The sequence below is a fragment of the Crinia signifera genome, chromosome 2 (assembly GCF_055691185.1).
Source record: "Crinia signifera chromosome 2, ASM5569118v1, whole genome shotgun sequence".
NCBI lineage: Eukaryota > Metazoa > Chordata > Amphibia > Anura > Myobatrachidae > Crinia > Crinia signifera.
In genome coordinates this window covers 52,830,773-52,858,276 of record NC_139218.1, presented here as the reverse complement: position 1 = coordinate 52,858,276, position 27,504 = coordinate 52,830,773, and the positions used below count along the sequence as shown (strand labels likewise).

Sequence of the window (27,504 nt, the reverse complement as noted above, 5' to 3'; positions counted from 1 at the left end):
GTGAGGCAATGTCAGAGTACTCATCCCCTCCCATGCGGCCAAAGGGAGAGTAGTCATTCAATGGTCTCCAAGGGGCGGCGTTTCTGCTTGGCGGCTGGAATGGCGCCAAATTTGAAACACCACTCCATCCACTGCCGCTTACATTCCAGCTACAGGAAACAAAAGGCTGATCTTGGTACTGGACACTCGCCACCACATTGCCAGTGCTAGGATCGGACCTTTGATCTAGCACTGCCTGGGGATCCAGCTCTGATGCTGGCGATGCTGCTCCGGTGCTGGGAGCAGGGGAGCTGTCCCAGCACTGGGGCTCCCTCTCTACACTAGTATCACACCTATCTGAGCATTTAAACATAATTATCTCAATTGAAACTCAATATTATCTCAATATTTAGTGTGGTGAGTGCAGCGAGCCACCGAGCCCGAAGCGTGGCAAGCGCAGTGAGCCCCGCGGAATACGAGCCCGAAGCGTGGCGAGCGCAGCGAGGGGACGCGGAATACATGTTAAGTAATCTGCGGGCTCCTATTCCGCATGCGCTCACCACACTTCGGGCTCGGTGGCTCGCTGCTCTTGCCACACTAAATAAAATCAACTCCACGCCAACATGGATAGTGGGGGTATGAAAAAGGTCGCTGCGCTCGCCACGCTTCGGGTTGGCGTTGATCGTGGGGTGGTGTTAACAATGGGGGGGGGAGGCATTTGACCTAATTATTAACCATCATGGTGGGTATACAATGAAAAATCGGGTCTGGGGGGCATTTAACATTGGATCCAATGTAAAATCGGGTCTGAGGTACAATTTAACATTGGGTCCAATGGCAAAATTGGGTCGGTCGCATTATAATGGCATGCAACAGATTTTTTAATTGTAGAGGAACGTCTTAAAAACCCCGAAAATCGGGTCCCATCGCATGCCTTAAGGGATGCGATTAAAAAAATCGGGCGCCCAGATATTACACAAGTACCTTTTTCTTTCACACATGCATAAACATAGAGGCAATCACAAGGTGGTGCCAGACGGGGTCCTGACAGGCATTCACTAGACGTCGGGATCCGACTGTCAAAAACACAGACAGCCGGGTTCCCGACGGCCGTCGGCTATTTTCCCTCATGGGGGTCCACGACCCCCATAGAGGGAGAATAGAATAGGTGGCTTGCGTTGCGAGCCACCATGCCCGCAGCATGGTGAGTCACCGTGCCCGCAAGGGTCTATGCTGCGCTCGCCATGCTGTCTGGGTCCGGCCAGTCAGGATCCCGACGTTGGGATAATGACTGTCGGACCCCTATACCACACCCATCACAAGGTAGCAGACTAGCTTTTGAAGCATTTGCTTCGAGCGGGTTTACTAGTATGTAGATATACTTTAACACGTTACCTTGCCACGATGTGCAGTGGTCACAGGGAAATATATATGTGTGAATCTCTCACAATCTCTGGAAAGTGCGGCTTACACACAAAACATCAGTAGTAGTTTTTCTATGTTTTATAAAATTACCCTTTTTTTTTTTTTTTTACAACAAAATCTCAAAAATGTACAGAGATAATATGCGCAGAGTTACATGTATTACATTAGGACTGCTCTGTCTTGCGTTTCTTCTTTTTCTTACGGGACTTTTTCTTTATGTCGCTCATGCCATCATGAATGAGAGCGTCCACTTTCCTTTTGGGTTTTGTTTGGTCATTTTCTTTTTTTTCATTTGTGGCACTCTGTTCTTCCGACGTCATGCAACTGTGGGCAGAAATACTCTGTGAGGCAGTGGTTCTCAACTTCGGTCCTCGGGATCCCTACACAGTGCACGTTTTCTACCAGTTCTCCACACAGAATCACAGGTGAAACAATTAGCTCCACCTGTGATCTATTAAAATGTGTCAGTAAGTAATGAGTGCACCTGCCGAGTGACCGGGAAAAGGTGCACTGTGTGGGGGTCCTGAGGGCCGCGGTTGAGAACCATTGCTGTAAGGCAAGTGAGGCTACGCAGAAAATCCCTCAATATCAATGGGTTCCAATGTATGGCCAGTAAATAGGTTGACCCCATATTGTCAACAGGTTCAAAAGTTCTAAACGCATATGGTCACACTTTTTTTTTTATACCACATCCAGATCAATAGCATTCAAAAGCCTAAACATGGGGTGGTTCTACCCTTGGAAATCCCCTTACCTATTGTGAGCTTGAATCCCTGGGAAAGGGAGTCTATGAGCGCTACTGCCTGTGGCCATAATGCAAGAACTGCCTCACTTGTCAGTTAATTAATACTTTACTTTCCATAAAGTGCAATATAAACATCCATTCTGTCCTTCACATTCAGCATACCCAGGATGTTCTTTGTGTGTGGCAGCTAATATAGCAAGACCGGTGGGCAACCACATCAGCTGCCACAGGCAGCAGTACACACACACTGACCCTGCAATGCCACACTGATCCGGGACCTCTCTTATCAGCAGGATACCTGCAGGGAACTCCCCTCTTTACTCCCAAAACTTATACCCCTAAAAGACACAGGTCACATGACCACCACTTGTAAAACACTTTATTTTACATTGGAGTTGTATGAAAGAAAAGTCATACAGGAGACAACAGGAATTCTGTTATTTTACGTTACATCTCTTTTTTTTTTGCACATATTTCTGCAGTCTGTGCACTGGGATGGAACAAAAGACATATTGTAACAGCAGGCCTGCCCGGAATCTGAGCAGAAAGCCATGCAGCGCTGCAAATAATTTATACATGCTCTCATGTAAGTAGGAAAATAAAAACTAGAAGATGCCCATACACATTACAATTATTGTATACAATAATCGCATCTCGGTTTTGCGATGAGAGGTGATGTTTTTGCTGCACATGGCGGTAACATACATGGCTGGTGCAGGTGAATGGAGTTCTCCCTAGGTGCCCAGCCACAAATAAAATTGCAGCCGTGCATATGGGTGGGGCGGCGTTTAACTGATTGCTGGGCACCGAATAGACGCAGTCCAGCAATCTGTGCGGAATCGGGCCCAAAGATCAGAAATGCACTGAATATAATGGTCCCTGCTCCCACCCTTGGAATTCAAACCCCGCCCATTATGTAATTAGCCTTTTATATGAAAGATTTTCAGCAAAGTCTTTCATCTCCTGAAAATCTCTTGCTCTTTGGGAAAAATAGCTGTGTGTACGCACTACTTTGGTGAAACATGATCAGAGATTTGGGCAACGGCTTTTGAAATGAAAAACCCTCCTGTGTATGGGCCTTAACACTAAAGATATAAGCCGGGCGACTGAGCTGAAAGCAGCCCAGTGTGTACGGGGCAGCGATGAGCAGTGATGCGCGCTCCCGCATCATCACTGGCCCAGCTGCTAGTATTACCAGCAGATGAGCGAGGGAATGGACGGCTTTCCATAGCATCCCACTACGGAAAGCCATTCACCCTGGGGATGGGGAGAAGAAGGGGAAAAAAAAAAACCCCGCTGAAATGGCCGGGGAATCATGCATAGTGGCAATTAGGATAGCACAATCATCACTGGTGCCTAGTATCTCTATAATATGTAAGGGAGAACTGGCGATGCTGGCAAATGCAGTGTTCCATTCCAGAATGGCACACTTCGGCATATTTGAGCAATTGAATACCCCCAGTGTTTTCCTTTAAGTTAAACCTACCTTTCATCCTCCTTGGTCTTGCGCTGAAAGAGTGCAACAAAAAACCCATTTGTTAAAGTTTCTGAAAAAGAAGCCCGGAGACAACATTCTGATCCAGGGAACGTGTTCAGCCCTCGAATTGGCCACGAAGGAAGAACGTTCACCAATCTGTAACGGACACAGGCAAGAAGATTGCAAACCTCCATATCACAGGATTATTATTGTACCATGAGTAGGTGCCAAGGCCATATACCTGAAGGCAGGGTGTTCATCCAGAATGCTCTTCACCACATCCTCATTTTCCTGCTGGTGTACAGAGCAGGTGGAGTAGACCACATACTGGACAGAGGGGAAGCGGAGGGCGTGGGATACAGCGCGTCTTTGAAAAGCTGACAAGGCCTGCATGCGCTCTCCCTGCTCAGGCTCCACCTTGTCCACGAGGACTTTCATCCGGTCTGGCATGCCTGAGGAGTGCAAGTCAATTGAAATAGACTCTTCACACTGAAATCCCTACATGATATGCACCAATCACACCCTACATCCTCTAGGAGGCAGCCATGTGGTGGGCTGAAAGCAAACCAAGCGCCTCAGCGCAGTGACTAGTTCTTAATGAGAGACTGTGATAACATGACTATTGCCTCAGCCTAAATATGGCAGATTTGTGCCTGAAAACTCTGATTATTAGTAAATAAGGTGCAGATGTACTGAGCCATGGAGAGTAATAAAGTACCAGCCTATCTGCTCCTAACAGCCATTACAGGCTGTGCTGGGGGGAAAAAAAGAAGAAGAGAGAGGCAGGAGCTGATTGGTTACACACTATACACTAAAGGCCCCCATACATTAGGCCGACTTGTCCTTAGGACAAGTCGGACCCAATTTTCCCGTGATCCGACCGGCAGCTCCCCGGGAGGCTCACATACATTTTGCACTTGATAAGCCAATTCTACATGTGATAAATCGCTTGCGATTTATCACATGTATGGGGAGCTGCAGTGGGCGGTGAGGAGCAGGGAGCGGGCGATGATCCTCATCAGGGGGACGCCGGAGCGGGCAGCGGGTCCTGACGCTTTAACTAGCTGACCTGACCAGTCAAATGACTGGTCGTTCTCTGATTGGCTGCGAGCTCTCATCCAAATCAGAGAACGGCCAGTCATTTGACAGGTATTTTAAAAATCTAATACCCGCCAGTCCACCACTGCACTGCTCGTCCCGCAGCGCTGCTGATCACACCGCCCGGCCAGGTCAGCACTCACCAGCTAGTTAAAGAGTCAGGACCGGCTGACCCCACTGCTCCCCCGGTCAGTCTGTATGCATATGCATACAAGGAGGTCGGACGTGATCTTATGTGCTGACCATCCGACCTCCCTGATCCGATGCGCATGGGACCGCGAATCGGATCAGATGTCACACCTGCGATTTTGGGCCGATTTCACCCGGTTATCGGCCCAAAGTACCGAAATCGGATTAAATCGTCCCAAAATCGCATAGTGTATGGGAGCCTTTAGAGTATGATTCTATAAGTGCCCACCCCCAGAACACTGCATCACAGCTGCATTTGCATGGGAACACCCATGAAACGTGGGGCACTCCCATGTCCCAGCGCCTTGCATTTTAGACAGACAATCACCATCCATTTATACTGCATCCCAAGGTGAAGAGAAAGGGCGCAATGTAATGCCACCAGAGTTCGCCGCCAGTTTATGATGCCGGCCAAACTTAAACTTTCTTTTAAAAAGGGCAATCATTTCCAAGGCCACACCATGCCTAGAACTTTATGTGAGGTGTTTCAGCAGCACTCGGTCATATAAGACTCCTGGTGCCTTGGACATTCTCGTATTTAAAACTATGCTTTGTTTCGCCACAATTCATACTTGCACCGGACTGCTTAGATTTGAATATGTATTGGCTGTAGAAAGTCAGTGTTTGCTTAGAAGTCTGAGAACTCTACTCACCAGATCCGCTGCATGATGGGTCCACTAAGATGTGACTGACTTTCTGGTATTTTGGGTCATTTGGGTTGACTGTAAGGAAGTCCTGGTTGGCAAGTTCTTGGCAGGTGACTCCAGCCCGTAGCAGCAGGGTACTCATAGTAGCCAAACGTTTGGTGTCCAGGTCAAAAGCGAATACTTTTCTAGAAATGACAATTAATAAAGTTCCATTTGTGTCCACAGTGTGGAAGAGTGATAGCAGTCTCCATTGCACAACATAACTATAATTGAACGATGTGTGTGCGCACCCATTTATATATAAAAAAAAAAAAAAAAAAAAAAAAAAAAAAAAGGTCTACATTGAATGTTAACCCCTTGAGTGGTGGGTTTTGCTGGGGCAGGACAAACCTACCAGGGCAGGTTTATCCTGCCCCAGCAAAACCCACCACAGAAACCTGGAAGGCGTCCCTCCCTCCTCTCCGGCGTTAGTACGCCGGAGCTTCCCTGCTGTGGCTCTCATTCCTCAGCCGCCCGTCAAATTGAGCAGTGACGTCGGCGGCAGGCTGGGGGATGTTCACGGCTCGGAAGGACTTGGGTGCCTGGGAGCTCCCGAGTCCCCCCGAGCCGCTCCGATACCCGAGCCTGCCGCCGACGTCATGAGTGATGGACGGGCTGGCTGGCAGGCAGGACAGGGGACCTCCGGCGCACCGATCACCGGAGGAAAGGTGTGTGTGTGTGTGTGTGTGTGTGTGTGTGTGTGTGTGTGTGTGTGTGTGTGTGTGTGTGTGTGTGTGTGTGTGTGTGTGTGTGTGTGTGTGGGGGGGGGGGGGGGGGGGGGGGGGGGGGGTGTTGCTCCAGAGGTGCTGCGCCAGTGGTGCACACCTGGACACCACTGGCACACAGAGATTTTCTGGGACAGCCCGCTGCGGCAGCTGAGCCCGGAAAATCTCTGGAAAAAAAGCTATGCAAAACCATCCACAAAGCCGCTCATCTGCTGGTATTACCAGCAGATAAACGGATTTCCCGGCGAGGTTGAGGGAGCGCGCAGCAGCGCTCATCGCTGGGGCATACACACTGGGCGGCTTTGAACTGAAAGCCACTCAAACAGGCTGCTTTGAGCGGCTTTCAGCTCAAAGTTGCCCAGTGTGTATGGACCTTTAATTCGAAGAGGGGTTTAAATCGGACGACCCCTTAAGGGTGCTGTCATAAGGGTCCATGCTATTTCTGTTTTCATGCATAGGTCGTTGGAAAGCTTATGAATTTCTGATTACAAACAGGCCACACACCTGAAAATTTTTTTTTTGTCAAGCCATCTCTCACCCGCTCAGCACATGGCACTGAGCAGCATGTTCTGAGCAGGGGAGAGACGCTGTGCTGCTGCAGCAGCCTCTGCTCTACTCCCACTGCCTGCTCCCTTGGGGCTGCTGCTGACAGCTTCGACTGCTTGCGGCCGCTTGGGGGTCAAGCGCTCAGGAGTTTGGGCGCTCAGCTGTTGAGCCCACTCCCGAGAAATTTCCGACCATACCAGCAAAGGGGTTAAAGGCCTATAAATAAGGGTCCATTAAATGAAAAACATTTTCACATTACAAAAACTTTTTCCCGTCCGCCAGCAGTTCAATCCCATACACATCCTCTGTCATACTCACCCCTTATTCTGTAGTATGGCAGCCAGCTGGCTTGTTTTGTTTCCTGGGGCAGCACAAGCATCAATCACACATGAACCAACAGGAGGATCCAACAGTAACGCAGGGAGACAACTTGCCTGTGGACAGCAAGTATATGAAATGTTTCTGGGGGAAGGTGAGAAAGACAACAGAGGCACATGGCAGAGGTCATGCTTACCTTGTCCTGCAGTATGAGATGACCAGTTGTGTATAAAGAGTCCTTGTGGAAGTCTGTATTGGGAGGAAAAACCAGCAGGTTGGGGACGTGAAGATCTTGTAGAAACCTCTTCCCCGTTTTTTGTCCAAAATCGACCAGCTCTTGAATACTACAGTATGTGAGAAGAGGATTACCAGTCTACTTAAAACACTTTTTTTGTTTTGTTACCCCGGATGTATCGCCAGCTGTGGCGGCTGGCACGCACCGGCATCGTTATCTCTGGGTGTGCGCTGTACTTGGGCAATCCCGCTCCATAGCGCTTCAGCTGCAGTATGATGCACTGGAACAGCGCCCTGTCCGACCACCCGCCTGCCGCGGATGCTGCCGCAGAAGTAGATGGGCATATCTAAACTTTTCTTCAGGGGGGCCAATCGCCCTGTTCATCACCCCCCCCCCCTCCCCCCTGTATCTGTCCCTGGTCACCTAAGATTATGTACTGCTACACAATTCAGTTCTAGAACACTTTTTCAGATACTCTTCTTTAATAACCATTGTTGAATCCACATATTCAAAATGTCCCCAGTGTTTTCCTTGATCCTGGCTGTAAATGGTCACAAATCAAAAGTCCCTGTAATATTATCAACACATCTGCACCACGGTCACTTACCTACGCGCTTTCCCCAGGTAGGTATAACCTTGACGTTTAAAACAAGTCATGACATCAGCCATGGAGGTCTTTAGTGTGTTCACACGCACATAACGTGGCACAACAGGGTCTAGGATCAGAGACACGATCAGTGGGGAGACCATGAAAGGAAAATACATTGCCCAAAGACTCTATGTCATACCATCAGCTACGCCTCCCATAGATGTCACCAGGTCTTTGTTGCTGCTGACCTTCTTCTTAACTTTTAGTTTTGCAAGCTCAGCTTGCAGCCTCGCCCGGTGAGCTAGGACAGTTGCCTTCCATCGGCCCCCACACTGCAGCCCTTTTCCAAACAGCAAGTCATACACCAACACCTGTGGAAGACAGACATACCAGGCTAAGAATTTTATTTGCGACATTACCTTACAATACCTGTAACTACGTATCTGTAGTAGAAGCTGTTGTATATTATTACATTGCAATAGTGTAGCAGATAGAATCACAGCACTAACATTCAATTAAAACCAAAGCCCTATCTGTGTAGAATTTTTATGTGTGCCCCATCTGCTCAGGTTTCCTCCCAAAATCATACTTGTAGACTAATTAAATTCTACATTTTTTATTATTATAAAACATATTGTACACTCCACTGGGGCAGGGAATGTCTAAAATTGCTGTAACTCCCTTATTAATCACTGTTAATGTGCAATTTAAAAGTCAAGAAACAATTCGTGTTCATTCTTGCACCCTGCACCTATGAAAATCCATGCAGTTCCTCTTTCCTGCCTGTGGTGTCTGTCTAATGTGTTGCTTCCAGTACAGTTTGGTCTGTATTTAGATACAGCCACAATGTCATAAAGACACCACAGCAGACAGCGACACCCCAGGCAGGGAGGAGGAACTGCACAGGTTTTGAAAGGTGCAGGGTGCTAAAATGAGCACTATTTATAATCTGGCAGGGAAACGCCACTAGAACCAGTACCGCTGCAGTTGATAATGGATTAAGCATTCAATTTCCAGGTTACTTCAACCTAGATAAATTAACGTTATATCCAATGCTTGCTAATGGGCTAGAAAATTTGGACACACAGATGGTCTGCAGTCATTAGGTCAACATGTAGAATAATCGACAGATAATGTTGACAGTCGATGCCAGGTTAAGGGTTAGAGTTAGCGCTTAAATACTCTGTTGAGTTAACTCAGCCATTTTCTCATCAAGGAAAATAATACCCCTTTACACCAGTGTAAATGCTCCCATACTAAATGTCCCGAGTCGTGAGACCCGGCATTTCCACCCGGTTAGCGAGCAGGGTTTAAACCCGGGTCAATGTGACCCGGGACCAGTGTTCCCTCTAAGCTGTGCGCGTGTGCGCGCGCACACAACTCGACAAACGTGCGCACAGACATTACAACAGAGCGCACAAAGCAGCAGTGGTCCCTTTTTGCAGTTGTAGACTCAATTAATGTGTGTTTCACCCATTAACTACATTGTGTGCTGTGTTTTGAATGTTTAATATAATTTTGAAGTAAAGTTAACACAAATGCTGACCGTAATTTTCCAGTTATATATAAGTGACACACAAAAATTTAAATTTTCTTCCAAAGTTGCACAGCCAAAATCTTTTGCCGCACACAGCCTTCGTAACATTAGAGGGAACATTGCCCGGGACCCGTTCACTGCAATCGAAAAGCCGGCACTGGGAGAGTCATCTCCCAGTGCCGGTTCAGGACCCGCCTCCAGTGGCATCACCCGGGTCGGGATGCTGTTATGAAAGGGGTCACAAGCCATGTCATGGTGTGGCCCAGCTTGTAGGTATCAAAAGGGATATAAAACAAAACAAGCCTTCTTCACACCATACTGTGGGATAAATGTATGAAGCTTGGAGAAGTGGTAACTATCCCCATAAATAACGTTATGTGCAAGGTGATAATGCATTAGACCATCATCTCCTAACATTCAATTTACATATTGGAGCATTATCACATTGCACACAACTCTCTTTATGGGGCTAGATACCACTTCTCCAAGCTTCATACATTTACCCCTGATTTCCAACAGGATTACAGAGTATGGAGTCAGTGCTGGTGGAGTAGCAGGAGTTTGCAGGACCTGCTGGGACAGGGGAAAGTGGAGAGAGAGACAGAGACAGACCCTTGCACAGTATGGAGCATACTGATTGGGGATAGTTAGATAAGGGAGAGCAGGTGACTTTTTTTAGGGCCAATTCTTGCTGTGTGAAGGGGCAAGTGGCCTTTTTTAGACACCACGAAAGATTTGGTGCCTAAAATGGAAGAGATGGTCAAGTAACCTCACAATAAGTGCTACATATAATAAACTCCTCTAAATGTCCAATCAGCAGTAAGTTAAAGTAGGAACCAAACAGAGCAGCACTATAGAAAGAAACGGATTTCGGATAAACAAAGGCAGGTTTCCAAACGTAGTAGAAGGCTTAACAATTATGCAAAGGTTACATTTTTGCAGTGTGTTCCTTTATAGATGTACCCCATTCTCTACACACCGTGGTGCACTTCCAGATTGCAGATGTATCAGGTGACGTGCACTTGGTGCACCACCAAGAAACATGTGCGTCGTGTGGTGCACGGACTGTGTTCTAGAAGGAAGATCCTGTTTACCCAGTTTGAAATTAAAAGCAAATAATTTTTTTCCCCAGTATTTTATTATTGTTCAAACTGAATGGTGGCTATGGGTCACTGGACTGTTTCATTTTCCTTTATTAAATGTTAAAGGAGGCATTATTACTAACCTTAGCCAAGTTTGGAGGCAGCTTTTTCGGTCCTCGAAGCAATTGGGATTTGTTGATGATCTCTTTAAGCAGTAAGGAATAGCGCAGGGTCTCGCATAGGAGAGCATACAGCTGACGTACATTCTAAGAGTAAGAGAAATAAGAATTATGCATCATGTGTAAAACATGCTCAATCAGAGACAATTCTGAAGATGCTTAAATACAAGGGTTACAATACCGTATTGTTGCAGATATAGTTAATAACACACTGGTCAATCTGGCAGGTGCCAGGATCTGTGTTGGATTAGGAGATACACATATATGGATGGAGAGAGCTGCAATCAGATAGTTGCCGTACACTCAGAGTAGTGTTCATTCTAGCACTCTGTATTTTTCATAATCTGTGCAGTTCCTCTTTCCTGCCTGGGGTGACGCGGTCTGCTATGGTATTTTTAGCAGAGTCTTGTCTGATATCACGGAGATCCTTGCAGCCGCCGAGTGACTCCTGGGGTACACAGTGGCTGCGAGTGCATGGGAGAGAAAGAAAGATCATTTGATGGTAAGTAACCATAAAATGATCTACTCTAACTCTCTCTACACATGATATTTGTTAGTGTACATTCTAGCACCCGCTATCTTTGAAAAACCATGCAATTCCTGTTCCCTGCCTGGGGTGTCGCTGTCTGCTGTGGTGTTTCTAACACAGGTCTGGTTTGCATATCAGTGCTGATATACAGACCACACTGTGCTATAAGCACTACAGCAGAAAGCGACACCCCAGGCAGGGAAGAGGAACTGCATGGGTTTTCAAAGATAGCGGGTGCTAGAATGAACACGATTTGTACCGCCTGGAGTGCACATGGTTTTGTCCATTAGAGAAAAAATGTGCCCACATATCGGCATGACAACGCTCACAGCACCTGTCATTTTCCTAACACCAGCTCTGTTATACATGGGGAGCAGCGGAATCAGTTATAAATTTCCAACCAATTAGTTTCTCTCTTTCCAAGGCTGATGAGTATATTAGGAAAGACAAATGGGTTTTTATAACTAACTTTCTGCACATGAAGGGGAGCCGCTATATCCCTACCATGGGTTACCTCCCTTGTGGCAAGTACAAGAAAAATGGGAAATGGTATTAAGCACTCTCTTGTAGGATATAATAGAACTAACTTATGCATCAATATTGGGGATAGATTCTCTCTTGATAGCTCTCAACAGTAGAGACATCAAGAAAGAATCTATCCCCACTATTGATGCATAAGTAAGTTCTATTATATCCTGCAAGAGAGCGCTTAATACCGGGTATGGGTGAAAATCGGACCAGGACAAAACCCCCGGACCGGACATCAAACTGTAGCCTCCGGTCCGGGGGGTGTCCTGTCCGGGGGGGCTGCCTGTCACACCTGTCACCAGGTAGAGGAGGAGAGGGTAGAATAAAGCCTCCCTGTATGGTCCGGGCATGTAGCAAAAATCGGACGGTCCGGACCACATGGGGAGGCTGTAATCACCCTTTCCCCATGTCCCTGGTGATAGCTATCACAGGGACCCCCCGAACAGGACACCTCCCGGACCGGACCCTACAAGCTCCAGACTGCAGATTTAGATGTCCTGTCCGGCGGTCCGGAGTGTAGTCCGGGTCCGGTTTTTACATAGTCCCCTTAATACCATTTCATTTTTTTGGAGGAGTATATTATGATCTGCGGGTGCCCAAGGGGGTGCTGAAAGGAGTATGTATAACCCATAACATAAGCATTGCGGTATGTTGTTTGTCCGATCAGTCCATAAAGGTATCAGGCAATGACTACCACATATCCCCTTTGATAACAATACTGAAGAGATCCTCACCACCAAAGTTGTCAATACGACCGAGAATGCACATTATATACCGATTACCTTAAAGCCACTGTCATATACCAGCGTCTTTACAGCCCCCTCTTTCTTCTCAAGCTTATCCAGGATCCCGGCTGCTGTCTGGTACAGGGACATGATGAGGAGTCCCGGTTCTGCTCACTTTAACACACGTGTCCCCCTTCCCGTACTACGCGGCCATGTTGCTCAGCTGCTGCTGTTCTGTGCACGCTTTACGACGCCAGCTGCAGCAGCTTTCTTTACGGCCGGCATCCACTCCAGTCACTACTGCACGCCCTTTTCCCTCCTGCCCACAGCTGGATTCCTGAAAGGTGGTACAATCCTCCTCCCGGCGCTGCTGTAATCCCCGCTGTGCACCCATGTGGGGTGTGGTGTCTCTGGGGTCACTCTCTGTCCCTATTCCAGCGGTCTATCTATGGTTATTAGGTTACCACCTTTATGTTTTGAGATTCCCGGACAGTGGCCCGCCCATTATCCCAGCCCCGCCCCTTATCACAGCCCCGCCCCTTATCACGGTTTTTTTATTCAATTTTATTTCTGATTTTGCACACTGTAATACCACTTACACGTTACCTGACACACACCGTAATGCCTATTACACATTATGCTACACACTGTGATGCTCATTACACATTATGCCTCACACCGTGATGCCCATTACACATGATGCTACACTGTGATGCCCATTACATGAGGGTTGCCTACCGTCCCGGAATGGGCAGTAGGGTATAGGAAATCGGGTCCCCCTCCCGGCCCCCCCCGGAATGGGGGGCAACACTCCCACAGGGCCCTCGGTATGGGGGGGTCCGTGGGTCAAATTACGTGATTGCGAGTATAATTGCAAGAACGGGCAGCATATCAATCGAAGGTGCTTACACACTGCACTTTTGTTCTGATATGGACCCGTCTGGTCGGATGAATATTAAACAGCACTGGACCTTCGACTGACCAAGTATGGACGGACAAATCCGTTTTGGCCGTTTATCGATCATACAGCAGGAATCGGGACAGCATACACACCTATACAATCGAACAGCCTTTTGTCCCAGATCGAAAGAACGGCCCGACGATTGTATAGATGTTTACCCAGCTTTAGCCCCGCAGTTCAATGCTTGAAATACCGGCATTGCACTGGGGGAGGGGCATGACTAAAATTACACAATGACTCTAGCCAAGCCCCAAACAGGTCAGCCCATCCGTAGCTCCAACCCGTATCACCCCTTTTCTCTCCTGGCGACGGCCCCTTCCCCCTGCCTCACTGATCTGGCTGCAGCCAGAAAGTTGGCAAGTATGCATTACATGGTATACCACACACCATAATGGCTGGTAACTCTAATGCTGTCCCTGTCTGTGTCCATGCTGTCCATGTCCCTGCTGTCCTTCTCCATTACTGTCCCTATGTCTCTTCTGTCCCTGCTGTCACTCTCCCAGTCTCTGTGCCCCTGCTGTCAAACTCAGTCCCTGTTGTCTGTCTGTCCCTCTACATGTCCCTGCTGTCCCTCTCTCTGTCCTTGCTGCCCCTCTCTCTGACCCTGCTGTCCCTCTCCCTGTCCCTATGTCCCCGCTGTCACTTTCTCTGTCCCTGCTGTCACTTTACCTGTCCCTGATACCACTCTATCTGACCCTGCTGTCACTCACCACAGCCTCCTCCGCACCACAGAAAAAGCCAACCACAGCCTTCTCCATACCACCGCCAACCACAGCCTTCTCCTCCATACTGCCACCATGGAACCCAGCCCCCTCCACTTCAAGAGACCCGCTGATCACAGGTAAGGTAAGCTTACCCCGCTGCCTGTATTTCCCTCATCACTCTCTTTATCCCTGCTGTCGCTCTCTGTACCTGCTGTCCCTCTGTCCTTGCTGTCACTCCCTCTGTCCCTGTTGTCACTCTCCCTCTGTCCTTGCTGTCACTCTACCTGTCCCTGCTGTCACTCTCTGTCCTTGTCACCACTCTTTCTGCCCCTGCCATACCTCTCTCTTTGTCCCTGCCATCCCCCTCTCTCTGTCCCTGCCATCCTCCTCTCTGTCCCTGCTGTCACTCTCCCCTTCCCTATGGCCCTGCTGTCACTATTTGTCCCTGCTGTCATTGTCCCTATGTCCCTTCTGTGCCTCTTTTAGTCCCTGCTATAGCTCTCCCTGTCTTTCTTCCCTCCTGTCACTTTCCCTGTCTCTCTGTCCCTGCCATCCATATCTCTGTCCCTGCCCTCCCTATCTCTGTCCCTACTGTCACTCTACCTGTCCCTATGTCCCTGCTGTCCCTCTCCATCCCTGCCAGCACAGTCCTTATGTCCCTTCTGTCCCACTTTCTGTCCCTGCTGTCACTCTCCCTGTCCCTGCTGTCCCTCTCTCTGTCCTTGCCAGCCCTCTCTCCTGTCCCTGCTGTCCTTCTCTATCCCTGCCATCACAGTCCTTATGTCCCTTTTGTCCCTCTTTCTGTCCCTGCTGTCACCCTCCCTGTCCCTGCTGTCCCTCTCTCTGTCCCTGCCGTCCCTCTCTCTGTCCTTGCCGGCCCTCTCTCCTGTCCCTGCTGTCCTTCTCCATCCTTTCTGTCCCTCTCTCTGTCCATGCTGTCACACTCCCTGCTGTCACTCTCCCTGTCTCTTTGTCCCTGCTGTCCCTCTCCCTGCCATCCCTCTCCCTTGTGTCCCTGCCATCCCTTTCCCTGCTGTCCCCGCAAATCCTGTGCCTGCTGTCCCTGCCATCCCTCTCTCTGCTGTCCCTGCCATTGCTCTCTCTGTTCCTGCCATCCCTCACTCTGTCCCTACTGTCACTTTTTTCCATCCATGCTGTCCCTCTCGGTCTCTGCCATCACTGTCCCTATGTCCCTTCTGTCCCTCTCTCTGTCCCTGCTGCAGCTCTACCTGTCTCTCTGTCCCTGCTGTCCCTCTCTGTGTCCCTGCTGTCCCTCTTTCTGCCCCCTATGTCCTTTCTGTCACTCTCTCTCTGTCCCTGCTGTCAGGCTGTCCCTGTCCCTCTTCTGTCCATATGTCCCTGCTGTCACTCTCTGTCCCTGCTGTCTTTCTCCCTGTTGTCCCTCTCCATGTCCATGCTTTATCTCTCCCTGCTGTTCCACTCTCTGCCCCTGCTTTCACTCTCCCTGTCTCTCTGTCCCTGCTGTCCCTCTGTGTTCCTGCTGTCCCTCTCCTTGCTGTCCCTTGCCCTGCTGTCCCGCTCTCTGTCAGTGCTGTCCCCATTCCTGTTCCTGCTGTCCCACTCACTGCTGTCCTGCTCTCTGTCCCTGCTTTCACTGTCCCTGTCTCTCTGTACCTGTTGTCCCTCCCACTGTGTCCCTGCTGTCCCTCTCTGTGCCCCCATGTCCCTGATTTCACGCTGTCCCTCTGTGTCCCTGCTGCCCCTCTTGCTGTCCCTATGTCCCTTCTCTCCCTCTCCCTGCTGTTCCTCTCTCTCCCTCTCCATGTGCCTGCTTTCCCCTTTCCCTGCTGTCCCTCTTCCTATGTCCATCTTCCTTTCCCGTTCTCTGCTGTCCCTCTTTCTGTCGTTATGTCCCTCTCTCTGTCCCTGCTGTGACTATCTCTGTCCCTGCTATCCTTCTCTATATCCCTGCTGTCCCTCTCTCACTCCTTGCTCTCTGTGGCCTTCTCAGTTTCCCTGCTGTCCCTCTCTGTCTCTGTCCCTGCTGTCCCTCTCTCTGTCTCTGCTGTCTCTCTCTCTGTTCCTGCTGTCACTCACTGACACTGGTTGTAGAGATTTCTCATTGGCTGCACTACTGAAACAGGCCACTAGTAATGCGGGTACCAGTTACAGAAAATGTGTTTGACTTCTTGTGCTGTGGTACTGTTAATGTTTGGTTGGTGTTGTCCAATCTAATTGCTTCTTACAGTACCTCCTCACCACTTCTAGTTACACGTACAAACACATCCACTACACCCTCCTCACATGACTAGCAGATAAGGAGGCAGCACACACAGGTATGCTATACATATTTCCACACACCGTGCTGGCTGCTCCTTGATAAAGCTGCAGGTATGTCATATGGTTCTTAAGAATAAGAGTTTTCATTGTACAGAATATGTACAACTATGTGGAAACCTATCCTATATTTCCCGTTATGTTGGGAATATAATTGTGCTTTGGTACAATTCACTTTAGAATTCAATCTTTGCAGAAGTCCGAAATTGACATTATCCAAATGCCATTATCACACAGCTGTTTCTATATACATAATTGCAGTGCTCAGATTACAAGAAAATACCAAAGGGAGAGGGAGAATTTATAACCTACAGGGGCTATGAATGAAAAAGAGTGTAAAACTGGGCATAGAATATATGCAATTATCTGGCTGATCTGAAAAACATTGGTGAAGAATTGTACAGTGTATATGTGCGACTTGTTGGAAAGTATTCTTTAATTGTACATATGAATCATCCAACATGTCCATTTGATGGAATATATTGTAACAAGTCGGACATTTTCCCTACTGGTGAGGAATGGGGAAATGTCTTATGGCCACACATTGAGATATCTCACAGTATATGCCCATGATACCTGCTGTGAATTCGCAAAGGCAAATTCCTTCTCAAATGGACAAAACCAGGTGCACTGCAGGTGGGGCAGATGTAACCTGTGCAGAGAGAATTAGATTTGGGTGGGGTTTTACTTCAAAGTGAGATCAATATTGCAGCATAAAATGTAGTGAGAAGCTGAGTGGGTGAAGCCTTTGACGTGAGTTATGTTTGAATATTTGAGTGAGAATGGGAACCGAGGAAGGACCTGGGAGAGGGAGGCTGCGGAGAAATGAGCCTGAAAATGAAGGTGGAAGAGGGGTAGGCCATAGAGGTATAGAATTGTGTAGCTGTCTAAGTGCCCTTTAAATGACCAAACACATATTTTCATATTTGTAGTAATCTGAGTACAATGTTTTGACATAGTATTGTTTCAGAATTATATATACTGATGTTCTCTGCCGCAGGAAAGGGCATTGCTGTATTGTACACAGTGTGCTGGTGTAAGAACATTCCGTAATGCGCAGATAAGATTCTCAGCCATATGAGTGCTTCCCTAACTTATTGCTGTCATATTATATAAATTTTGGGTCTGGAATCAAAGCCCCTCATACTATATTTGTTTTCCATCAAGTTTTTTTATGGTCATTTTTTCCTTAGCAGTCAGAAAATAACACAGTCTACTTGTGGTGTTCTATTGCAGGTCCGTTTTGAGAGGGATGGCTTTTAATATAAGGTTCCCCATGTTGGAGAACCAGCTGACATGTCCAATCTGTCTAGAGATGTTTAAAGATCCTGCCATGCTGCAGTGTGGACACTCCTACTGTAGGGACTGCTTATGGGGGCTTATGAAAGAATCGGAGATGCAGCTATTGTGCCCTGTGTGCAGGCAGGAAGTGGACTACAGTTCATCACCCCCCAATGTCACACTGAAGCGCCTTATTGAGACCCTACAGATGCTGAGTGAGGAGCAAGCTGGAACCGAGACCTGTCCTAACCACAATAACCCACTGAGCCTGTACTGCGAGCAAGACCAGGAGATTATCTGTGGCCTCTGTGGCACTATCGGGGAACACCGACATCACCAAATCAGGCCACTTACCAGTGTATATAGCAAAATGAAGGTATGTATACATTGCCTGGGCTCATAAAGAAACTTGATATACTGTTGGATGATTAGGAACAGAAAGTAACCATGGTATAACTTACCGACATACGTGATTCCGATGTTCGATTCTCCAACATCAGCAGCCCGACAAGGGGGCGATTGTGTTCAAGCCCCTTGCAGGCTCGCTGCACTCACCACGTTGCGGGCTCGTGGCGAGCTGCACTTGCCACCTATTCTATTCTCTCTCTATGGGTGTCATGGACCCTCCTAAGGGAAAATAGCCTGTGTAAGTTGGGATTCTGACTGTCAGGCTCCTGACAGTTGGGATTCCGATGTCGGAGAAATTACTTTCAGAATCGCGACTGTCGTTGAGTCATCCTGCACCCACTGCACTGCCGGTGGGGCAGATGTAATGTGCAGAGAGATTTACATTTTAAAGGGTTGTATCCAACTGAAATCTAAATTTGCTCCAAACTCATAAAAAAATCATATCCATTGGGTGATATCCAATTATCAGTGTCAGATGGGATCGCATTTTACAATGCGATCCTGGGTGGTAACAATCCGACCAGATTGTGTTGTAAATGTGATCCATGATAAATGGGCCTTTAAGTCAGAAAATTTGCCTCTTTAACTTTTTGATATATTTGAATGATGCAAATGATACATCATGATATGCTTAATTTAAAGTACAGTAAAAACATAGAAATGGGTTCTTTACATTGACAATATATGATACAATATTCAGTGTATAGTTTGCAGGGGCATTCAAATATGAGTGGATTTCAAATAAATTTTCCACGTTCTAACATTTATGAATTCCTATAGCATGAGAGAGAGCTTCTGTAATTCAATTGACAATGCTCCAAGTGGTTAGCACCTCAAAAGTGATATTTCCAAATATTATATTTCCACCAGAAAAGAGTATTACGGCCCCCATACACCTGAAAGACATTGCACCCAATCATACAATCTCAATGGATTGTATGCAGATTGTGTGCACAATCCTACAACGCCGTCCCCGGGAGATTGAAGGATTGGCCCTCTGATCTGAGGTGCTGCACGTCAGATCAGTTGGGATTGGGAGCAGATTGCATGTGCTTTTAAGCACATGCAATTTGTCTTTAGATGGCTCATACAACCAGAGTCATGTGACAATAGTAGCCTATGGCTGCGGGATCGAACTGCCGAGCGGGGCAGTAGTCAGAGGGGTCGGCGGGGGTCAGCGCATAACCACGCATGCCCAGACCCCCCTGGCTTCCGCGTGAGGGCTTCGCAGGGACGGGCTCCTTTCAGCGGTATTGTACAATACCGCAATGCGATGTCCGGCGATGTCACCGCGCCGGCATCGCTCTATGATGATAAATGCGCCCCTAACAGAGAAGAGAGGTGCAGCTTCTGGGCGGCCCGTGGAGGTGAAGATGCTGAGAGCCACAGTAGTTTCCAAGCGGCAGACAGGTGGGCGGCTGAAGAGAGCGGCGGACGTCCTTTTGCACAATTCTGTCACTGCTCTGAAAACAGTTTTCAGTGGATTACTGCATTAGGGCTATTTAATAATGGCATAACACAACGGAAATGAGCAGATTGGTAGTTGCTGGCTACCTTTAAATTAAAAAAAAAAAATACAAAAATGGATGTTTGGTACTCGTATCCTTTTGTTCCTAGTAGGCCAGCCATCTATTTAAATGAAGCTGCAATCATACAATCACGCAGCAGATGGATTGTATGATGGATTGTATGACGGATTGTGAGTACATTGTATGTCCAAAAACAACAAAGGACTTCCGGGGAGTTGAAGGGAAATGGGACACAATCATGATTGTAAGACCGGTCTTTCTGATGTATGGCCACCGTTAGCCGATATCTCTATCTGTGTTGATAACTTAATAATCAACTCCACCCAGTGTTGGACTTGGGCATGAAGGGCCCACCAGGGGAATCAAGTGGTAGGGCCCATGTTTAGGTGTGTGGCAAGTCTCAGTCTCTAGAGGGGGTGTGACCAGCCAATACATTGGATTGGCTAATCATTACAGGGAATGGTCTGGGCTGTGGGCCGTTGTAGGCTTCTCAGCACCATAGACAAAACTTTAACCTATGGCCCCCCAACTTCCCACTGCAAACGATACCCACTTTCCAGCCCTTGAAGTAGAAGTTTCACAGCTGCCACCTGCATTAAGTACAACAAGGGGTACTTGTGTATTATCAGGGCGCCCAATTATCATACGAACGGCACCGTAGGAAAATCGCATCGCATGCGATCGCACCGCACACAAAATCGCATGCGATTTTATAGGGTGTGATGCCATTTCATTTACTTTACAATTCTATGAGATGCAAAGAGATTTAGGCACCCCACCACTATCCATGCCACCCTGAAGCGTGGGGAGCGGCGGCAGAACGCGTCCTCCCGACCTTTTCATACCCCCCACTATCCACGTTGGCGTGGAGTCGATTGTATATAGTGTGGCGAGCGGAGCGAGCCACCGAGCCTGAAGCGTGGCGAGCGGACGCGGATCATATTAAATGTATTCCGCGTCCCCTTGCAGGGCTCGCTGCGCTCGCCACACTTCGGGCTCGGTGGCTCGCTGCGCTCGCCACACTATGTATAGTCAACTCCACGCTGACATGGATAGTGGGGGTATGAAAAGGTCGGGAGGATGCGTTCCGCCGCCGCTCGCCACGCTTCCGGGTGGCATGGATAGTGGGGGTGGGGGGCCTAAATCTCATTGCATCTCATAGAAGTGTATAGTAATTTAAATGGCATCGCACCCTATAAAATGGCATGCGATTGCATGGGATTTTGCGTGCTGTGCGATCGCATGCGATGCGATCGCATCGCACTGGCCGCGGGCAGAGAGCAGTGAATAAATTACATAGGAAAATACCATTGCATCGCACGCAAAAAACGCATGTGATGCGATTTTCTTACGCAGAATCGCCCACTAAGCAATTTGCTTAGTGGGCGCCCTGCTAATACACAAGTACCCAACAAGGATGTCTTCCTCATAGACATCCTTAATTTTGTGATAGGCACCTCCTCAGACCCCAGCGCCCTGTGCAGCTGCCTAATGGTAGAGCTGGCCCTGTCTGGGCCTCCAATAAATATGTACTATAGTCCATGCGAGATAATGTAGCATATTGCACTGTAGAAAATACACCATAGTCCTTTGCAGTATAATGTAACATATGTATAATTAAAGTGTGCAGTCTGGATCCTGATCTTTAGAGCAGGGGTGGGGAACCTTTATTGTGCCAAGGGCCGTTTGTATGGAGAAAAAATCCTTTGGGGGCCATATGTAAAAATGTCTCTTACAAATTATCCTGCTGCAGCCGTCCCAGGCTCCGGTGGCTGTCACTGAATAGGACTGACAGTCTCTGACTGCTGTTAATTAAGAGGAATCTCACGAGACCTACGACTTCTCACGAGAACTCCCCTGTACTTGACTCCCGGCAAAGCCGCTGGGCGGGCCACTCAAACCACCTACGGGGGCCGCATACGGCCGCAGGGCCTGAGGTTCCCCACCCCTGCTTTAGAGGAAGGGGTGGACATCAGACAGTGGGGCACAGCGAGAGTTTCCGCTGTGGGATACTTCCAACCCCGACCCTATTCTACCAGCTCACTGCCTGGGTGTCATCCTTGACTCTGAACTGTACTTTGTTCCCCACATTCATGTTTATGCTTTCATTATTTCTTATTATTGTCTATTGAGTATTTCAACATAAAGTTCATAGAAATGATATTCCCAATGGGAGTATGGATTCTTCTTGTATGGGGTAGTGATTTTACTTCTTGTGGGTTCACCCTTGGTGTTAACAGCAAATGGAGATGCTTACAGCAGGCTTACATTCATAATTATGGTATTAAACATATCAAGGTATCTTTTATGTGCTCACTTGTATGCTTACATCAGTCTCGCAGTATGTCCTCCTATAATGGTTTCTTTTGGCGAAATGATGGTTAAAAATATCGATATTTATTAAGATATGTATTAAACATATAGGTACAGCCTCCTTACAAATACAAAAAAAACACTACACTGAATTTTTTGTTTATTGCTTTTTACGTATGAACTGTCTGCAAGAAACCTGATGTGATATACCCTACAATTGGTTCCATATAGCACAGTATACGTAAATATTATTATCATTTTATTATTACTATTAGGATTGCACAAAAAGTTTTTTCTTGTATTAACTCGTGATGAGGGCTCTCTATTACTACAATTTCTATTTCCGACCATCCCTGCTAACAGCGTCAGCAAGGAACACCCTCTACGCGTTTCGTCACAATAGGACTTCGTCAGGAGGCAAAACACGTAGAGGGTGTTCCTTGCTGACTTGATGCTGTTGTGACGCTGAAGCCGTCTTCCGTCCATCTGTTCCAGCTGCCCCGGGCTTGCTGTTTGCACGCTGCCAATGTGTTTTTCGTTTGGCGTTTACAACGTTGCCATCCGGGTGATAACAGTATATAGACCTGCTGGTTATTTGCTGGTGCCTGCTGTTTTAAACTTCTGTGTACGTGAGCTTGATTATTTATAGTAAATTACTTTTTACATTGTGCTCATTGTGCGCTTCTCCTGTTTGTTTTCTACACATGCATCTCTTCTATGTGCACAGGTGAGTCCTAATCTGGAGTGAAGCTGCACTACACAAATTCCCTGATCTATTGGAATGGATCGTTTTAAGTACAATTGGGACTTTGCGCATATTATTTGGACTGTCTTGTGTGTGTGTGTATATATATATATATATATATATATATATATATATATATATATATATATATGTACATACACCCACACAAATTGTATTTTTATTTAGGAGAGGCCACACAAACATGAACTCCCAGGTATATTTAGTGACAACATAGCGACTACAAATCATTTTTCACTAAAGGTACTATACATATTAGAACATTATAAGAGCGCATTAGCTATTTTTGTTTCTGTATCCATATCTCACGTAACTGACATAATCAGCTGATATGACGTACTCAGGGGAACAAAGCTGTTCTTAGCTTGTACCACGTGTGACATGTTTTTCAAGTGTTGGTTCAAAACAATTCTGGCAGTGTTCATGGCCTTATGTTCTGGTTATTAGAATTCTTTTTGGTTGTAGCTTTTTTGTTTTATGAAGATTTTCTTTTCTTTCCCATACTGCTTCACAGGAAGATGTGTCCGCACTGATGACTGAACTGCAGAGAGAGAGAAGAGTTCTGGAGGAGCAGATAAACAAACTCACCAATAACAAGAACCGTATCATAGTGAGTGGGGCAGTAACTTATGATGCACAATATTCTAGCATGCTTGGATTGATTCTCTCATTTCTGAACAAGTACATTGTAGTGGTGAAATTCATCCTATAAAATGAGTTGGATACAATATCCAATTGGCCAGGATCCCGACAGTGAGAAGTCCGGCAGTCACAGTGCTGATGAATTGCGGTGTTTTAACCGTAGCCTACCCACCCCACCCCCTTTATACGGTCCGACCCTATGTGCGGACCCTACAGATTGAACCTGCTGCATTCTATTGATTCGTAGGTGTGTGCCAGCCGTGAAGCACTGCTGGCATACACCTTTGTGCAGGGACGGGTGCCACGGGGAGGACAGCAGTGGAGCGGGTGCCAGGTAGCGGCTGGGTGGGTGACGGGCAGTGATAATTTGCGGGGGAGTGCTGGGCAGCTGGCAGCGGTGGTGCCAGAAGTGGCAGCCAAATTGAAAAAAAATTTTGTTCAAAAGAAAAAAAAAAAATTTTAAGTTCGGCAGCTGCTTCCCCCCGCTGCCAGCAGCCCGGCACTCGCCCTGCAAATCACCGCTGCCCAGTTCTCCTGCTCCCTGCCACTGCTGCAGCTCCCTAGGAGTTTACATTCGATAAATCGCATGCAATTTATCACATGTAAACATTTTTAGCGCATGTAAAAGTGCCAAATCGTAAATGAGCCTCCTGGGGAGCTGCCGGGGAGCTCTGGGGGAATTTGGTCTGACTTGTCCTTAGGACAAGTTGGACTAGTGTATGGGGGCCTTTACCCTGACCACCCCATCCCACAGCCTAACCTTAAAACTAACCCTTATACTCACAGGCCCCTATTCTGGTTCACTCAAAGTGAGATCTATATTGCAGTGTAAAAATAAAGCAGCCAGTATTTGCCCTGCACAGAAACAAAATAACTCACCCAAATCTAATTCTCTCTGCACAAGTAACATCTGCCCCTCCTGCAGTGCACATGGTTTTGTCCATTTGAGAAGGAATTTGCCTTTGCGAGTGAACCAGAATAAGGACCACTGTCCGCATCTGTCAGAATTGTAACCATCGGCATCCCGCTACTGCAATCGGACTGTCAGGGTGCTGACCTCTGCATTCCCTGGGTACAGTCCCTATGAAACGCATACAGTATATACCTCATACATAGTGTAATATTCGCTATTACATCTGCAGCAAGAAAATAAGCTGTTTTACTTGCGTTTGTATGTAATTACATTTCATTGGCCATAATTAAACATTCCCAGATCAGAGCCATCTGTAGCGTGATCAAATTGTCACCAAATTTGGTAGAGACTAATTAGGGCATTCTGAGAAAATCCATTCAAGCTACTGTATAAATTGCAATTTTGTCTTTTTGATCAGATTTGAATATATACTGTATACACTACACGGGTTGAAAGAGAAATTTTACAGAGAAATTTGAATTTGGCGCCAAGAAAAATAAGTAAATAATAAATCAATAAATAAATAAATCAGGTATTTTCATTCTTTGCACATAATTTGTATTCCTTGTTCCTCAGTGTATATATTTGATATCTATGTGAACATATCAGAGCAGGCAGGTTGATTGGGAAACTTGTTTTTACCAACATTATCAGTTGCTAACAATAGGCTGCACAGTGCCGATGCCAATGGGCACGGGTTTCACCTGAAATGGAACATTTCACAATTTCCTGTTGTGTACAGAAATGCCGGGTGTTTGTGAGCAGAGTGTGAGCTCATTGTGTACTGAACGACAATGGCATTCCCACACAGAGTGATTAGGCACAGTCACACTGAGGCTGGCGTCCTTGAGGCTTGTCCTTCAAAATGTTGCCGATAAGCCAGCTCTGGCACAGGGACAATGGTCCTACACACCCCCTGGTCACACCTTTAGAGGCATACATAGTCACAGAAACACACACTCACACTCACGCAAACATACTAAGGGTGCCCATACACTAGTGGGATATGGGCACTATTCAGCCAACTACGACTCATTAAATCGCATGTGCTTTTAGCTCAGGGTTGCCTACTTTTGAAAAATAATTTCAGGGAGAAAAGTAAAAGCCAAGGGGCGGGCCTTGCGTCACCAGGGGGCAGGCCTTGCGTCGACAGGGGGAGGGCCTAGCATCACCAGGGGGCGGGCCTACAGTACGTTTGATAAGCATGCAGACAGATTTGGGAATGAAATATAGTTGTGTATTAATTTGGTCCGCAACCAATCAGAAAAATATATTTGTTGATCGCCTGCACTGTAGTCCTCAAAGGGTCACATGGTTCTGTGATGTGCCCTATGCCCCTATATGAATGGCATAACATATGAGTGACAAAACATATGAATGACAAAACATGTAACATACTTTCTGGAGGAGGGAGGAGAACAGACCCGAGGGAGAGGATATTAATGCAGCAACTTTGCTGCTTGCCGGGCACTGTTTTCTTTAAGGCAAGGGTTAAGGGGATATCTGCTGTCCTGGCTAGTGAACTGTGATACACAGAAGCCAGAGCAGGGAACTCACACTAGAAACCTAGATGAAAGTGTCCAATTACCTTACTTCTGCAGTCTCCGTGTGCTGCCTGAAAGCACGGAGCCGCCTGTCACTGTGTGCTGCTGCTGCTGTAAAAGGCATCACTACTAGTAGCTGTACACTGCCTGAAAGACGGAAGTGGAAGCCGCTGTCACCCGTTGCTGATAGGGAGGGACGGCTTCACTTGCACACTGTACTGTGTGCCCGGCCGTACGTGGAGATCAGGGAGGTCTCCACTCTCCTAACTAAAGCAGCAGCTGCGGGAGAAAGGGTCCGTCTTCCGGGAGTCCGTGAGATATCCCATGATTCCGGGAGTCTCACGGACATTCCGGGAGAGTCGGCAGCCCTGTTTTAGCTTGGATCTGGCAGCCTTGGCTGGGATAGCATACAATGCATTGTATGCAAAAGGTCTGCATATGGTGTACTGCAGTGGTGTCAAACTCATGCCCTCCAGCTGTTGTGGAACTACACGTCCCAGCATGCCCTGTCACAGTTTTACCAATCCATTATATAAAATGTGTGGCAGGGCATGCTGGGACGTGCAATTCCACAACAGCTGGAGGGCCATGAGTTTGACACCACTGGTGTATTGTATGCGATCCTGCCGATAAGTTCAAGGGAGATCGTATGTCAATTCTGCCCTTGGAGAAGTCGCATAAGTGTATGGGGCCTTTACTCACAAAATCTCTTTTTCTCTTCCCCACTCTCTCCGAAGTAGACAAAATAGGTGATAGGCAACAGAGAAGGAAGCAGATCAATGACTGGGGTAGTAAGCCAGCTGATATTTACAAGCCATTGTAAGTAATAAGAGAATATTTTAACCCAGCAACACAGAACCCTCATCAGCAATGGCCGCCATGTATACGAGGTCAGCGGAACTGTGCATAAAAATCAGATAGTTGTATCTGATTTTCTTATAATGGAAGACAGAATGTTAAAGCCCCCATACACATGTGCGAGGGGTGAAAGTCACATGCAATCCCCCTTGAACCGCCCCAAACCTGTCCTATACCATATGCGTTCCTTTTGCATACAATGTGCTGTATGTGACCCCAGCAAGTGCTGCAGGATCCTCCTGGATCTGATAAATGTTAACATGCAGCACGTGCGACAAAGGGAATGCCGGCACTCCTCCGCTACTCTGACATGCTGTAGTGGCACCCGGTACCTTCCCAAGCAAGTTCGTGTATGTAGAAGGGGGCAGGCGGATGACTTGAAATGAAGTAGATCAGACTGGTTCACATCAATGTTTCGAGATTTATTCTCGTCATCAAATATCGAAACATTGCATACACAGGATGAAGGGGGGGCATACACTGGGTGACAGAGGAAGAGACAGTAAGAGAGAGGGACAGTGGCACACATACACTGGGACTCGGTGACAGAGGGGCATACACATGGGGCGACACAAGGGCATACAGATGGGGCGACAGCTACTTACACAGAGTGACAGAGCATGGGACAGTAAGAGAGAGGGACAGTGACACGTATGCACTCGGTGACAGAGGGACATACACACAGGCACACTGAGTGG

At 47.4% G+C, this 27,504-nt stretch overlaps 2 protein-coding genes across 6 annotated transcripts in view; one reads left to right on the top strand and one right to left on the bottom strand.

The window, feature by feature from the left end:
* Nucleotides 1–1,467: 1,467 nt before the first annotated feature.
* On the bottom strand, nt 1,468–13,047 carry NSUN5 (NOP2/Sun RNA methyltransferase 5). The gene is made up of 10 exons (XM_083172099.1): nt 12,650–13,047; nt 10,775–10,897; nt 8,212–8,383; nt 8,031–8,139; nt 7,385–7,532; nt 7,189–7,304; nt 5,567–5,745; nt 3,868–4,078; nt 3,636–3,782; nt 1,468–1,728 (listed from the first exon to the last, which is right to left on the bottom strand). The coding sequence occupies exons 1-10, from the start codon at nt 12,740–12,742 to the stop codon at nt 1,569–1,571; spliced, it is 1,458 nt and encodes a 485-aa protein (XP_083028225.1). The 5' UTR covers nt 12,743–13,047; the 3' UTR covers nt 1,468–1,568.
* Nucleotides 12,861–27,504, top strand: part of TRIM50 (tripartite motif containing 50) — a 27,331-nt gene continuing 12,687 nt past the window's right edge. The window contains exons 1-4 of one of the 5 annotated variants that reach the window (XM_083172093.1): nt 12,865–12,976; nt 14,269–14,394; nt 17,792–18,212; nt 23,364–23,459. In XM_083172093.1, the coding sequence (XP_083028219.1) occupies nt 14,351–14,394; nt 17,792–18,212; nt 23,364–23,459 (561 nt within the window). In that variant the 5' untranslated portion in view covers nt 12,865–12,976; nt 14,269–14,350. Of the gene's footprint in view, nt 14,400–14,424; nt 16,610–17,791; nt 18,213–23,363; nt 23,460–27,504 lie in introns of those variants that run through there. The other 4 variants (XM_083172094.1, XM_083172095.1, XM_083172097.1 and 1 more) reach the window with 4 other exon arrangements.

What these genes read in the sequence shown, in the direction of transcription:
- NSUN5 (XM_083172099.1), bottom strand. Translation starts at nt 12,742, where the DNA reads ATGTCCCTGTACCAGACAGCAGCCGGGATCCTGGATAAGCTTGAGAAG. An exon ending in TACCTGGGGAAAGCGCGTAG is followed by an intron (nt 7,533 to 8,030) that starts GTAAGTGACCGT and finishes CACATACTGTAG; the next exon opens with TATTCAAGAGCTGGTCGATT. An exon ending in AAGACCAAGGAGGATGAAAG is followed by an intron (nt 1,729 to 3,635) that starts GTAGGTTTAACT and finishes TTCTGCCCACAG; the next exon opens with TTGCATGACGTCGGAAGAAC.